At 46.4% G+C, this 13,252-nt stretch overlaps 1 protein-coding gene across 4 annotated transcripts in view; it reads right to left on the bottom strand.

Annotated features, from left to right (window-relative positions):
- LOC101069513 (CUB and sushi domain-containing protein 3-like) overlaps positions 1-9,956 on the bottom strand; it is a 139,408-nt gene extending 129,452 nt beyond the window's left edge. For all 4 annotated transcript variants that reach the window (XM_029838295.1, XM_029838297.1, XM_029838296.1 and 1 more), the window contains exon 1: positions 9,463-9,956. In XM_029838295.1, coding sequence (XP_029694155.1) covers positions 9,463-9,634 — 172 coding nt within the window. In that variant the 5' untranslated portion in view covers positions 9,635-9,956. The remainder of the gene's footprint in view (positions 1-9,462) is intronic.
- Positions 9,957-13,252: the final 3,296 nt, after the last annotated feature.

Here is a 13,252-nt window from a genome sequence, read left to right as displayed (position 1 = left end):
CAGCCCCAGAGAGTAAAAGCAAGGCCTCCGATGTGGTGTCGCGCACTCTTAGCGCGCTGTCTCTCGGCCCACACAAGATGCATCTTTGCACTCCTGGCGCATGCTTTAAATCAATACCCTTGGCATATTGTGTTAGGGATTACACTATCATTGTCAAGCCTAACCTCATGTAAATGAGCACGTTTGCCTGCAATCACCAGCACGTACACAAACACAATCAGTCACTCGTCTCTCGCCAGACGTCCAAACGTCCCACATCTTCTCACAGTTACGCAAACAATGTGTGAAAACATTCCCACGTGCCACGTAAGAAAGAGTCACCCTTTGCATTTAATCTAATGAGATGAAAACTTAATTAAGATGTATGCCCGCCCACACACACACGCAATTTACTCCCGGCGTAATTAGCTCTTCACCTTCAATGTACACACACAATATAATAAATAAACGGGAAACATTTGGCAGCTACGGCGCTGGAAGGAGGTCCAACTTGACAAACCGTCGTTGTTGTTCTCACCGTGCACACCAGAGAAGCCTTTCTCCTCTTCGATCTGTGCTGAATCGGACCTGACAGCCGTTTCTATTGGCGGATCGATTCTGTTATCAAACGCAAAATGTATAATTCCTCCATAATCTTTACATCTCGCAGGATATTATGGCCCAGAGACCCGACCCGCGGATGGCACAGTGACATGTCCGCTGTTAAGATGACCGACCATCCCGCATCGAGTCGTCTGCAGGAGGAGCGCGTTTCAGCCGCAAAGGTACAAGTTCCGCCGTCTTTGAGCCAATAGGGTAATCAAGGCATACTTGTGGCACTGGCGTGCACATCGGTGCACCCTGAGACGCACTACATTCCAGCTGCTTTCAAACGCTGTCGGGAATGTAATCATGTAATCATCTGTGTTGGGTGATAAAGCAAATGTCTGAGTCTGATGGTAAATGAAGGATTTTTTGAAGGTGAAGGAGAAGCTGCAGATGTTTGATATCAACATGGGGGAGGGGGGGTAATTTATGTCTTTACATGGTTCCTGGCATGTTTTGATGGAGTATGTTTGTAATTAAAGCGGTTTAGACATAGGTGACAAGTGATTGAAGCTCAACTTGTTAGATTCCCCTTGCAAATTTTCTCCTCCCTTAATTAAAATAGGACACTTTTTAATATTGACACCAAATCATTTAATCAAGGAACTGGAGCAGTTATGAAGGATTAAGGATATCCAGATGACCAAGATTTATACTGTGCAGCCACAACTTTGGCAAACAACAGCAAAAGCTGCTCAGTGTAATAAAACCACATAAACACAAGCAAAGCTAATTTTAGCTGACGGATGAGTAAAGGAACCGTCTTCTCAAACTGGAACAACCATTAATAACAAATGATGACAACTGCAGCTGAAGACATCAGATATGACTAAACTAAATGGCCTTGCAATCTCTCACGAGGTGGTGTGACCCCTGTTAATGCCCTAATAGCTATGTGACCCCAATGACTCATGGGACAGAGTGGAAAGACTCTGGATCACATCCACAGTGACGATCCCATTAGATCCTATGGGACTATCGGTGAGGCTATTTTAGATTCAGATATAAGGTCCAAGATGTCCACTTGCCTTCCACTGAAGCCTGTGGGAACACTGAGTATTAAAAAGGATGATCCCATTAAACAAGAAATAGAGGTGAAGCAATTGGATTCACTTTAAACCGAGTTGAACTTTAAAAGCTACACTAAATGGATCAGCTAAATGATTCCCTCTAATCTGAATTTCCTTAACAGGACGTGGAATGGTTTGACATTTGACCGCTCCTTGGAAAGTTGGTAAATCCTTAAACGGGGTTTGGTCCTGAGCCGCCATGTCAAGAATGAAGAAATGAGCCAGGCAGGTTTAATTAATGCCAAACTACTACCAGAACAAGAACAACAAAAACAAGTCCAGAAGACTTAACCTGAGTTATGGTGAGTTCACAAGCACAGCGCTGCCAGACAGACACCCCCAAACCCAGCACTGGGCTCAGTCTCGCACAATTCAAGAGTTTCACCTCACCGTGAAGATCTGTCATCTGCAGACATTTGTGGCAGGAATATTTCACAGTTTATGCAGCACTAGATGATTCTTGTTGCAAAGCTGTTCAGGCTAATGCTGTTGTTGTGGGCAGCAACGCCTCCTCTGATCCATGTTTCCCATTCTTTCTTCATTATCTCCGTGGCTCTACCTGCCTGTTCCCATCTCCTCTCTCCCTTGTCACAGTCCTCTTTTTCCATCCCTCCCTCTTCTCTGCTTTGGGAAAACTTTCTGCTTTCAATGAATTCCACTGTCACGACTCCACAGCCCGCTCTGACCCCTATCATCACTTCGACCGTAACACTCGCTCCCGAGGGCTTTCCGGTGACCCGATGTAGCGCCGCGCAGCAGCGCAACAATAAATTATGACGAGAAACCAAATTAACAACGTGCCACGTTGGCACAGTGGGGAAAATGCATGAGAAAAATCTGAATTTTTATTATTACTCACACACACACACACACATGAGGGCCTGCAGAGGGCGGCCGGGCTGGATGACAGGCAGCACAGGAATATTCCCAGCTGTTCCTGCATCAGCCCTTACATCTGACACTCGCGGAGTGAAAATAATAAGAAAATGGCAGTGGGGAGATTTCTAAATGCACTTTGCTCTTGTCAGTCTAAGTTGTATAAGTGTGCTTGCCTGTGAGCACATGCATATTTATATGTGCTGCTGGCCTTGGAGAGCTTCTTACAAATGCAAAGGGCAAACCTAGGTTTCCACATGTAATTCTCTTTGCCGAGTGAAAGAAGATTGAACCACTGAACGAGAGGCATTGTGGTGCCCACCTAGGACGGGAAACAGGATTGATTCTAAATGGTAAATACATGACACTTAGCATGTAGCATTTTGTTCAGAGCGGTTGCAGGTGAAACGGGACAATTGATGTGCCGTTTGAGCATGAAAGAAAAACAAGAGACTTTGATGTTTCAGGATTTCCAGTTTATGAGGCAATAGGCGCCTGCCTTGCCATGAGCAATTAACCGGCGCGCTGTCACCGATGCAGCTTCTGTGGCACCGCGAAGGAAATGCAGCAGGGGGGATTTTGCCGCTCTTATTATTTTGAGTGACAACCAGATCTTCTGCTTACGGGTGTACGAGAAACCCAAACCCATCAGCTGTTTTATAGCAGAACGTGTGTAAGGAGACTTGGGAAATAAATAGCGGCCCTGACCTGTTACCTCCAGGTCCTGCAGACTCCCAGGAGACGGATAACTGCTGAGAAATCCACCCACCCCCTCCTGCAATGATGCTGCGGAATCCCGATGAAGGATTTTTGGTTGGCAAATGTATTCAGCTCCATTTTCCTGACTGCCCTTAAAGTGACATCCATTGTGCTGAATTTGTCATTTCCTATTGTCCCATCTAGTTTTTGTGTCCAAAACAAGTTCAATTATTCAAACCAAATCCTGCTGCATGACGCCATTGGAATAATAATAATAAAATATGTTTTGGGGGGGGGGGGGGGGGGGGGGGGGGATTCACAGCATTGAATGCAGTTGTAAGTAAAGTTGGGCCCCTTTCTTAATGGAGCAACGCAGGACATTTTCCCTAAAGTGACCCGAAACAGTGACCAGTGGGGAACAACAGCAGAGCACATTATAAATCAGTGTTCTTTAATGCTTCATAAAAATTTAATGTGAGACATTTTGGTAAGGGCCGCTGGACAAAAAGGACTGAAAAGTCACCCATACCCAAAAGGATGCTTCCCCACAAGCATCAAACCTTAACACGTCTCTTTCAAGTGGTCATTTGTTGATGTATAAAGTCATTCATTTTTTAGCAGGGATCAGTCAATATAACTGATGGCTAAGATGTGATATGATTTTGTGTGTGATTGTGGGATTTAAAGTGTTTTAAGTTGTATTCCTTATTATTTTTACAGTCCTAAATCAATAAATAACCACCGCTGACAAGTCAGTGCATCAATTTTCACACTACAATGTAAGTTACAAAAAAATACATTAAGTAAGTCATTACTGCCAAGACAACTTGATCTAAATTAAGCGGGCATGTTTTGATCTTCATGCATATTCTGCCGTGAACTAGAGGCAAATCACAAATTTGCCCAAAATGAGGAAAACACTTTCAGAATGGCACAACTTGAAACGCTAAATCACATTAATATGCATGATTTTGGACTTCAGAAAGAAATGGGCTCGGCTTTGAACCCCGCTCGGACCGCTGGGCGATCTGTTTGGAGAGCGTCTCGTCTGCATGCATCACAATATCTTTGCTCAGATGAACGCGCAGCTCCATCAGCCCACACTGACACGTGCACATTTGAGCTTTTTGTCTCATCGCTTCCTCTCTCTTCTTTAGCTCCGTTCCTGAAAAAGCAGCCGATGACGCCCCCTCTTCCGCTTGGAATTTAATGATTGTTCGCCGCCATGATCATCAACATCGTGAAATGGGAGGGAAGGTGATGACACTACTCCTAGAAATCAACACTGCAGTACAAAAAACCTGCATTGATTTGCACCTGACCTTAAAGGTAAGTCAGCCAATATAGAGATATCCATCAGTGGCTGGCTTGGTTACAGAGCACCCAGCTCTTAGGAAGCAACAAAAAGGTCAACAAACATCCTGTATTCACTGCGAAGTAATTTCATACTCTATGTAGACAGGCCTGGAGCACTGCTCTGAAGAAAAGAAGGCAAAATTATATTCCGCGGGACATCGAAGGAACCTTATCTTGTCTCTGTTGCTGGGCTAATGAATCATGAGGCTGCACAAAGGAGCCACATCAGGTGGCAAAACTTTAGGTTACATTGAGAGGTAGTCTTGATTTTTGAACTCTAAAACACCTTTCCATTAGATTCATGGGCAACTGCACTCTGAGTCCAAGATACGACGTATACGGGAGGGAAAAGGGAGCGAAGAAAGCAGCAGTAAAACTACAGAGAGAAACTGCAAGTGGTCAGAAATCTTCAACTGGACAAATATGGCTTCAGCGTGATCGCTCCACGCCCATTCGATACAGAGTGTTCCAATGTGCATAATCACGGGCACTTCTAATGCTTTGCATGAAAATAACGGAACGAGAGTCTTTCCAGAGAATAACCATTACCTCATGAGTGTTTCACTGCAATTTGGAAGAGGGCACTGAAATATTCCATTCGGTGGTTTTAAATTGCCAACCAGTGAGCTGAGAAATACTGAAATCAAACACACTGCCACACCGAAAACAGCTGGCACGCGGATAAATACCAAACACACGCCATCGCACAAGCAAATTACAAATGCTCGTGAGTGTGTGTTGCCAAGTATAATAGCTGTTTCTCAGTGTCTGCACGCTGCATCCCAGCACATGCAGTATATGGCGGACAGACGCCGACGCCTCACCGCCACGCTACCATAATGCACCTGACGCCAGGCGTCCACAGTGAGAGCTGCTGTTCGACACTCAGCCGCCAGCCAACAGCTCGTTTGACGGCCCGTCTGTCTCGCCGGCCTCCGAGCAAACAGTGACACTGACGCTTGACTTTCCCTCACAGGAGGACGAGGAAAGAAGAATCTGTCTCCAACTTAAAGACTTCCTATTTCAAGTGAACGTCTGGTTCAGGGATACCTCTGAGCTGACTGCACGTTCTCCAGACCACTTCCTGCACCACCTGTAGAGGAGCAGCATCGCGCTCGTTTGCCCAAATTCACCACTTTCCCATTAAATGTCTCTGCGGCCCACAGGGTTAGAGTGACGCGCTGACGCACGTACGTGCACAACCGTGTGAATCACCAACATGTAATGCAAAGGATCGTTCAGCCAGGAGCAACCAGACAGTTTTAGTTGATGGCATCATTATTAAAAGCCTTTGGAAGCAATCGGGTAAGTGAATGGTTGCTCGAGGGATAAAAGACATAAGATTAAAACCAACAGTGTGAATATTACGTTGGCTGCTGTACCAGGAGTAAAACATACTGTAACCATCAGACCTTGTCGTTTTAAAGGAGCCTTGAATAAAAGAGGACACCCAAGGACGCTCCTAGGAGAGTGAACCACTCTTGGTTTTTTTGCCTGGTAATTTCTGACCCACTGCCACTGTCAATGCAGGCTGCAGACTGCTGTCACTGCAGTTTGATGATATTGGCTTTGACTCAGTTCAGCTTTTCCAAATCAGTGACACTCTGTGTCCTTGATTATGAGCAAAACAAGCCTGGATTTGAAGCAAAACAATGGCCGGTGACAGCTCTTTAATGAAGGCAACAAAGGGGGCCAGGCACAGAGTACCGCTAAATATTAAAATACAACCGGACAAAACCTGTTTATTTATTAAAGAAACAGTCAGATCGCGCTGAAGCATCGCCTGAAAGCATCACGCTGGCAGCCGGGATCGTAAAAAATGAAATGACAGCGCGGTCCACGCAGGTATCGGATAAGCCATCTTCACAGATCAGTTTAATTGCCACCGAAATGTTTTATTTAGTCACGGCACCTCTTTTAATCTGCCCCTCCACATCACCCTACTTTGTTTTCGGGGCCACGCTTCAGTCCCGCCTGCTCGGCTGCCACAATTTAGAAATCCAGCCAGCAGCGGTGGACATAAACAAGGAGAGCAACGCGAGGGGAGATTCATGAATGCACGCAGGTACTGCAGGATCTGGGTGGAATAATAATGGAAAGCTTTTCTAATTAGGATATACAATGACAGCATGATGCCTCGTTGACCACAAAGGACGAATATGAAAAAAGAAAGTTCTTTTTAACATATTTATTGGTTAACTGGTTTCCTACTGCTGCATTAACAAGGCTGTCAACACTTTTTTTTAACAATATCAATGGCTCCAGACAGCCGATTGAGTTTAATCCCCCTTGAAAATGGCACCTTAGGAGTAAAAAACCAGTCGACACTGAATCCGCAGCCTTGACTCTGAAAGCAGCCTATTACATTTAATCTCAACAAGAGGTGAGCTATATATTTCTTTTTCAAGACAAGATATTGCCAATCTCTGTCCCACAGGACCAAGGCTCATATTAAAACTGATACCTGACTTACTGACTTAATCAGAAGAGGCAAACTACGTATATCCGAGTTTCCCGGGGACCTGTCAGCAACATCTCAGAGCCCGGGCAGGACCTAAAGTCATCGGCAGCGGGCTGGTGGGGTGAGCTGGGCTGACTCTAGTGAACCACTAAGGCAATCTGATGAGGTGTCAGCAATAAAAGATACATTAGGAATCTGGGGAGCATCCCTTCAGAAAGGAAATGGATACAGATATTGTTGTATTTGGTTGCAGGGGGATGATGCAGTTCTTCTGGAGACTGTTCTACTTGAGCTTGTGGAGATCAAGAGGGGCAGTGGGATAATGCCCCATATTCCCTGTAGATAGTGTATAATTACACAGACAAATTGTAATCCTGATTAGCCCCAACAGCCTTTCCAGTCTGTTTACATAATCACATTGAGAGAAAGTCTTCATCAAGGGCTCATTGGCCAGACTACTGTCTGTGTAGAACCCACCTGATTACTAGCTATTAGTGTCTGCCCAGCGCACAGTGAAAAAGACCCAACCACTTGTCTCTTCAAACCAAAAGAAACATGGAGGAGGTTTGACGTGCTCAGAGGAGACAGAAGGGGATCCACCAGATGGACGATTTTCAACAATCTGTTCACCATCATCAATCGTTCATTGTCCTTTAATGAGCTAATGTCAGAGCGGGGAAACCGGGCAAGGCCTGCTCGCCCTGGTTCTCTTCTCCAACGCCCTGGGAGACATATTTTTGCATCAACTAAACAGCAACGCGAAGATGATCTCCAGGAAAACTGGGATTTGGGAAAAGAACTTTTATACATGACATACATTAGACATACTCGTGTGACACACTCGCAGTGGTCGTACTCTGTTTTTGATTCACATTTCACCCGTTCTGAAACTATTTTCCTGAACTTGTCACAGTGTGAGGACTCAGGCAGGTGACTAGATAAATCTGAAGCAGAGGATCAGAATCGTGTCTGCCCACACTCAAATAAAATCCCACGGCTTCTCTTATCACCTTAGAAATTGGAGGGTTTGTTTTTGCACCACATCATTATCTCAGAAAAACGTGAGTCACAGTTCAGAGTCGGTGGATCCCTTTTACTCCAGCAAACACGCGGCGTAACAACAGCTGCTCTTCCTTCATGTCTTGCTCAGTGTCACTATTTCCTTTTATGTGTTTCCAAACAAATACCGTGGCGCCTTCCTCTCCCCTTCCTCCAGTTCCAGGCTCTGGCTCTCTAATAGCCAGCAGAACTAGGGGGGATTGGCAGGGGCCCGGAGGTTTGACATTGCCATAATGTGGGTGGTGATAAAACGACACTGTGCCCGAGTGCTCGACTTAACTTGGCTCATTCTTGGTGGGCGCTGCTGCTCTGCATGCTGCACGCTTCTTCCACCCCCAACAGACATGTGCATTACTCACAGCAGCAAAAATCTGCATGTGAATAGATATCTGTGAGTGTCCATATGCAATTACTAGATAGCAATAATTGGATAGAATCAACACAGACAGTGAAAAAGGGAAAAGAGGTCGGGTTTGTCTTGTTTCTCATCCAGTCTATATGTAAGAAGAATAAGCAGAAAATGGATTTGGGGTTATTTTCCATGTGTTGGCTGAGCACATGTTTAGAAAGCAGTGTGGAAAATTAGCAACAAATGCTCTGAATCGGGGGTTTTTTGTGTGTGTTTTTTTTTTTCAGAGGACCTGTCGTGAAAATGGCGTGAAACGCATCAGTGTGGGAGAGGAAACCGAGGTGATAAGATAATGAAGTGCAAAGGGGACACATTTGTGTGTGTGTTTTAAAAAAAATAAAAAATCTAATTGAATCCTAAAACAAGCGCGACTTCCAGAAAAGTTTGATTTGAGAAGTGCTGAGATTTTCCACGCGGCGGGGAAATAATGACCATACGGGAACCAGAGGACAGATCCCGGGGAAGATCCACCGGAATACTAACAAGCCCACCTGATCGCACTGGCGAGTCCGATAAACCCAGTCATGGAACTAATTGCCCCCCTCCCCTTATCAGCACCCCACCAGCCCCCCCTCGTCCACACGCACTTGAAAACTCAACCAATACCCCAGATAAAAAAGAGCGCACTGCACGGAAATGAGACTCCGCTGCTACCCTCGGTCAGCCTGCGGTGCACTTGCCCCTCAACAACCCACTAGTTACCCCGCTAATCAAAGCAGCTCACGTAGGCTGAAGGCGCGTGGAGGCTACCGCAGGAAGACCTATTGAGCGCCTCGGTCAAAGCCGGCATTGAGCGCCAACCCATGCGTCCCGTCCAGTAAACCGTGGGAGCCCTATTTTGCGCACGTCTGTAACATCAAGCTTTTACACGCGCGCACACATCCACGGGCGCGCGTACACACACAAACGCTTCAGAAAATTCGGAGAAACACTGCAGAGGCTCGTACCTGTCACACAAGTGAACATCAGTGAAAAGACCAGATTCCAAACAACAATCCTAATCCTCATCCTCCTGGAATGGGCAAAGTCCCCGCGGCCGCATTTCACGCATTTCCTGCTGAAGACATCCCTCGGTTCTATAGATCCGTCGTAGTATCCGTCTCTGTAAATCCCCTTCATGTTCTCAAACTAACACATGCAACCTATTCGCGCTGTCTCTGTGTGGCTGGAGTGGGGGTCCTCTTCCCTCCTCAGAGGAAGAAACTGGCAGAGCCGCCCGCCGCGCTACGTCAGCTGATGGAAGAGAAGTGAGCAGGACTGAATTTTAGGACAGGACCGCGGCAACCTGGATGAGGGCTCAACCATCTCTGCTGAGAGGGGCATCAAGTGCGGGGGTCTCGGCTGGAGCGCTCTGGCGCCTGCAGTTCACCATTTTTCTTTCTTTTTTAAAATTGTTAATCCCGATAAGTCGGCTGAGCACGGGGATGAATCTCGCCTACAATTTGAATGCTGCGTGCATCGATCTGCAATTGAACCGCGCAGAGACGGAGAGAGAGAGGGGGGGGGCGAGAGAGGGGGAGAGAGAGAGCGCGTACTGTGCGCGTATGAGGTGGCTGATGGCCATAAATCATCAAGTGGGAACAGTGGAGGTGATGGGAGAGAAGGCGGGGAGGGCGTAAATTCCGAACTCTGTTAATGACAGCACGTGTTTTATATGAAAGGGGGCTGGGGGGAGATACTTGGAGAGGCAGCGAGGCAACACCCCGTTCCCAAAGCTGACGAAAGAAGCTCACCCCGCAGGCAATCCCACCATAACTCCCGGATTTTATTGCGTAGCTCGAGCGCGGTTAGTGGGAGTGATGGGAGTGATGGGAGTGATGGGAGTGATGGGAGTGAAGGCACCGCGCGATTTGCAATGCAAAGATGGGACGATGACGGCGCTGCTCGGCTGCAGTGGGGCTCTTCTGCCACCTAGCTTTGGAAGAGTCGCTGACCTGGGGTTTGAGAGGGGGGAACTGGGGGGGGAGACGAGGAAACAAGACGCCGTGAGCGCACAAGACATGCGTGAGCGTCATCCTTCAGGTGCAAGCTATCGGTCTGCTCCCTTGCACCGCCTCTGTATCGTTACAACTCTGATAAAATCCAGCGCATTAAAGTTTATGAGGAGGGCAGCTTTGAAAAAGGGGGGAAAGCGTCGATCAGAGGAGGTGTAAATCAATTGTGGCGCTGGGTGTGATTAATAATTGTTCCCTGAATGACCTCCAGAGAAATCGATACTTGCCGATGTCGAGAGGATTTATTAGCTGGAAGTGAGGGGTTCATAAAAATAAAGGAAAGCCCCTTCCTTCGAAATAACACCGAATAAATAAAAGCGGATTAGTGAGGTGCGGGAGCTGTCCGCGGTGCTGAAACGCTTCCTCGTTCTGCAAAACACATTCAAACGCTCCCTGTTTCATAAGCAACTCTAAAACCAACAAGTATACCATGTGCAACTCTGAAACAAAGTCCAGAGCAAAGATGGCAGTTAAAATATGGAAAGCTCGCAGCAGTGTTGGCAGTTTTAGAACTCTGAAACTCATCGGGACAGATTTGTTTTATTGCTTTTATTTTTCATATGTTTGTTTGTTCTTTCTGTTTTTCAACACAGGGTTAGGGGTTCGAATCTCATTTCATTATAGGCGTTTTTCTGACCACATGTCTATAAAAGCTGACGGAGCTTTAGAAGCCAGATGGTAATAAGTAGCACTTTTACATTTGCAACATTGGGAGATTTGCTTTTCTGACACATGTAAATAACAATAAACTGCGGCTCGTTCATGGAAACCTTGTTGCACACGTCTTTAGCGGTTTGTTGTTAAGTGAAAGTGTACTGAATGCTGCATCTATATCTTTATGGTTCTTTATCTCCATGGTTCAGGCCACCCACTGCCTGCCTTTGTGGGGCCCCCTCTTCCCTTCTGGAATCAGAATTCTTCAGGTGTCGGCAAGCCTCGCAGAGGCTGCTGGGAATGGATCGAGGCACCAGGCAGCTTGTCTTTACCACTGTAATCGACAGGTGGACCTTGGAGAGTGGGCTCGGGTTGTTTTGATGCCTCTCTCCCCTGCTCTTGCGGGTTGATGAGCAATCACAAATGCTCTTTGCTCATCCTTGCGTTGGTTTTAAGCCTTCTCTGGCCCCCTTTAATTTGTTTACAGTTCGTGCGAGGCTGGTTAAAACATGCACCACTTCTACCCGCGCATCCTGAACATGCAAGCACGCGTACTTGAGCATTCCACCCGAGCAGAGGCTTGTTTGCATAAACATCTGTCCTCTTTAGTTGGGAGAAAAAACATTACATGGGCTGAACTTTTATTTCCCAGCAACGTGACAAAAGAGACCAGTCAGCTATTCAACCAGATTGGCCTTCAGCCATCTCAACAAGCAGTAGGACGGTCACAGTGGCTGCAGGGAGCATGTTTCCCCTCAGGGTCCCTTCTCTTCAGTCTATTCCACTGGTAAATATGGGCTCTGATTATCAGTGGGCATGAATGAAGACCTACAATGGGGAAGTTATTTATGTTCTTTAGAGGGCAAAGGTCCTGTCTTCCCAGAAGGGGCCTTGTGTGTGTGTGTGTGAGGGGGGGGGGGGGGGGGGGGGGGGGGGTTCGGACAGGTGCCTGTACATGTGTGCACACATGTATATGCATAAGCATTCACGAGTGCATGAACACATGTGAATACTGATGTCAGACCGCTTCTCTGTGCGAGGGTAAGATGCTTGTCCTGAAGGGATGCATAACAGAGCCGTTCGTGCCCGTTTGCACGTATGTGTGCTGCGATTTGGTTCAACTCGGCATGCATTTAAGTACAAATCTTCACGCTTGGGTAGGGTTTAGTTTGTGTGTGTTTTTTTCTCTGTGTGCAGGGGCAAAGCGGAGCTGGTGGGGTTGATAGAGTAAGCGCTGAGGTCGGATTAGCTGGCTTGAGTTCCCCATAGCGGCGTGTGTGAATCCAGCCTCATGTACATTGGCATTTGCTAATCCAATGTTGAGTTCTGCTGCTCCATTGCTCCAGGTATCTACCTATAGCACCCAGTAGGCTCTGGGAGAGTGCTCTGTGATGGAGAAAGATTAATTTGAGTTGAACACGGCTTTTTAAACAAACAAAAAAAAAGGTTTATCCAGACATTTACGCTCACAAAAGCCCATTATTTTATAGAAAATAGACACTGAAAATAGAGGATAATCCAATGCAATAGGAAATATTAATCAATGCTTTTACAACTGTGCTAAAGTTAGCCCAAAGCTAGTCAGGATCACAAGGCGGATGGAAACAGAGAGAGAACGTGTAGCTGCTCTAATACCACATGTGCCCCAAGAGGCCTTTAGTGTACAATACAAGGAGAAGAAGCGGAGCTGCCCCTGGGGCTTTTCAATCACATAAAAGAAGCAGATCCTAGCTGTTACAGCAACCTCAAAGATGGCAGAGGGAAGTAAAACAAGCGTATATATCAGCAGGCTCTCCGCCGCTGCAGGCAGCTCTTGAGCAGTGAAGATGTGCTGTTGGATTCTGAACAAATAATGACTCTTCTGGAAAGGAAACCTCTATTAAACTCATCCTGAAGCACCTATAATGTTAATATATAATGTTAATGTTCACACACTGTGATCAGTTTTTATGGGTTTTTACATGATTATTTGACAGTTCCTTTGTGTACTTGTTTTAAAGTGTGAGACCCATTTTTGAGGACCGTTTGTTTGCTTTCCTGCAACAGCATCATTTAAAGGATGCGAGTATGCTGCCATCTACTCACTCCT

The sequence above is a fragment of the Takifugu rubripes genome, chromosome 7, assembly GCF_901000725.2.
Source record: "Takifugu rubripes chromosome 7, fTakRub1.2, whole genome shotgun sequence".
NCBI lineage: Eukaryota > Metazoa > Chordata > Actinopteri > Tetraodontiformes > Tetraodontidae > Takifugu > Takifugu rubripes.
This window is presented reverse-complemented; position numbering and strand designations above follow the sequence as displayed.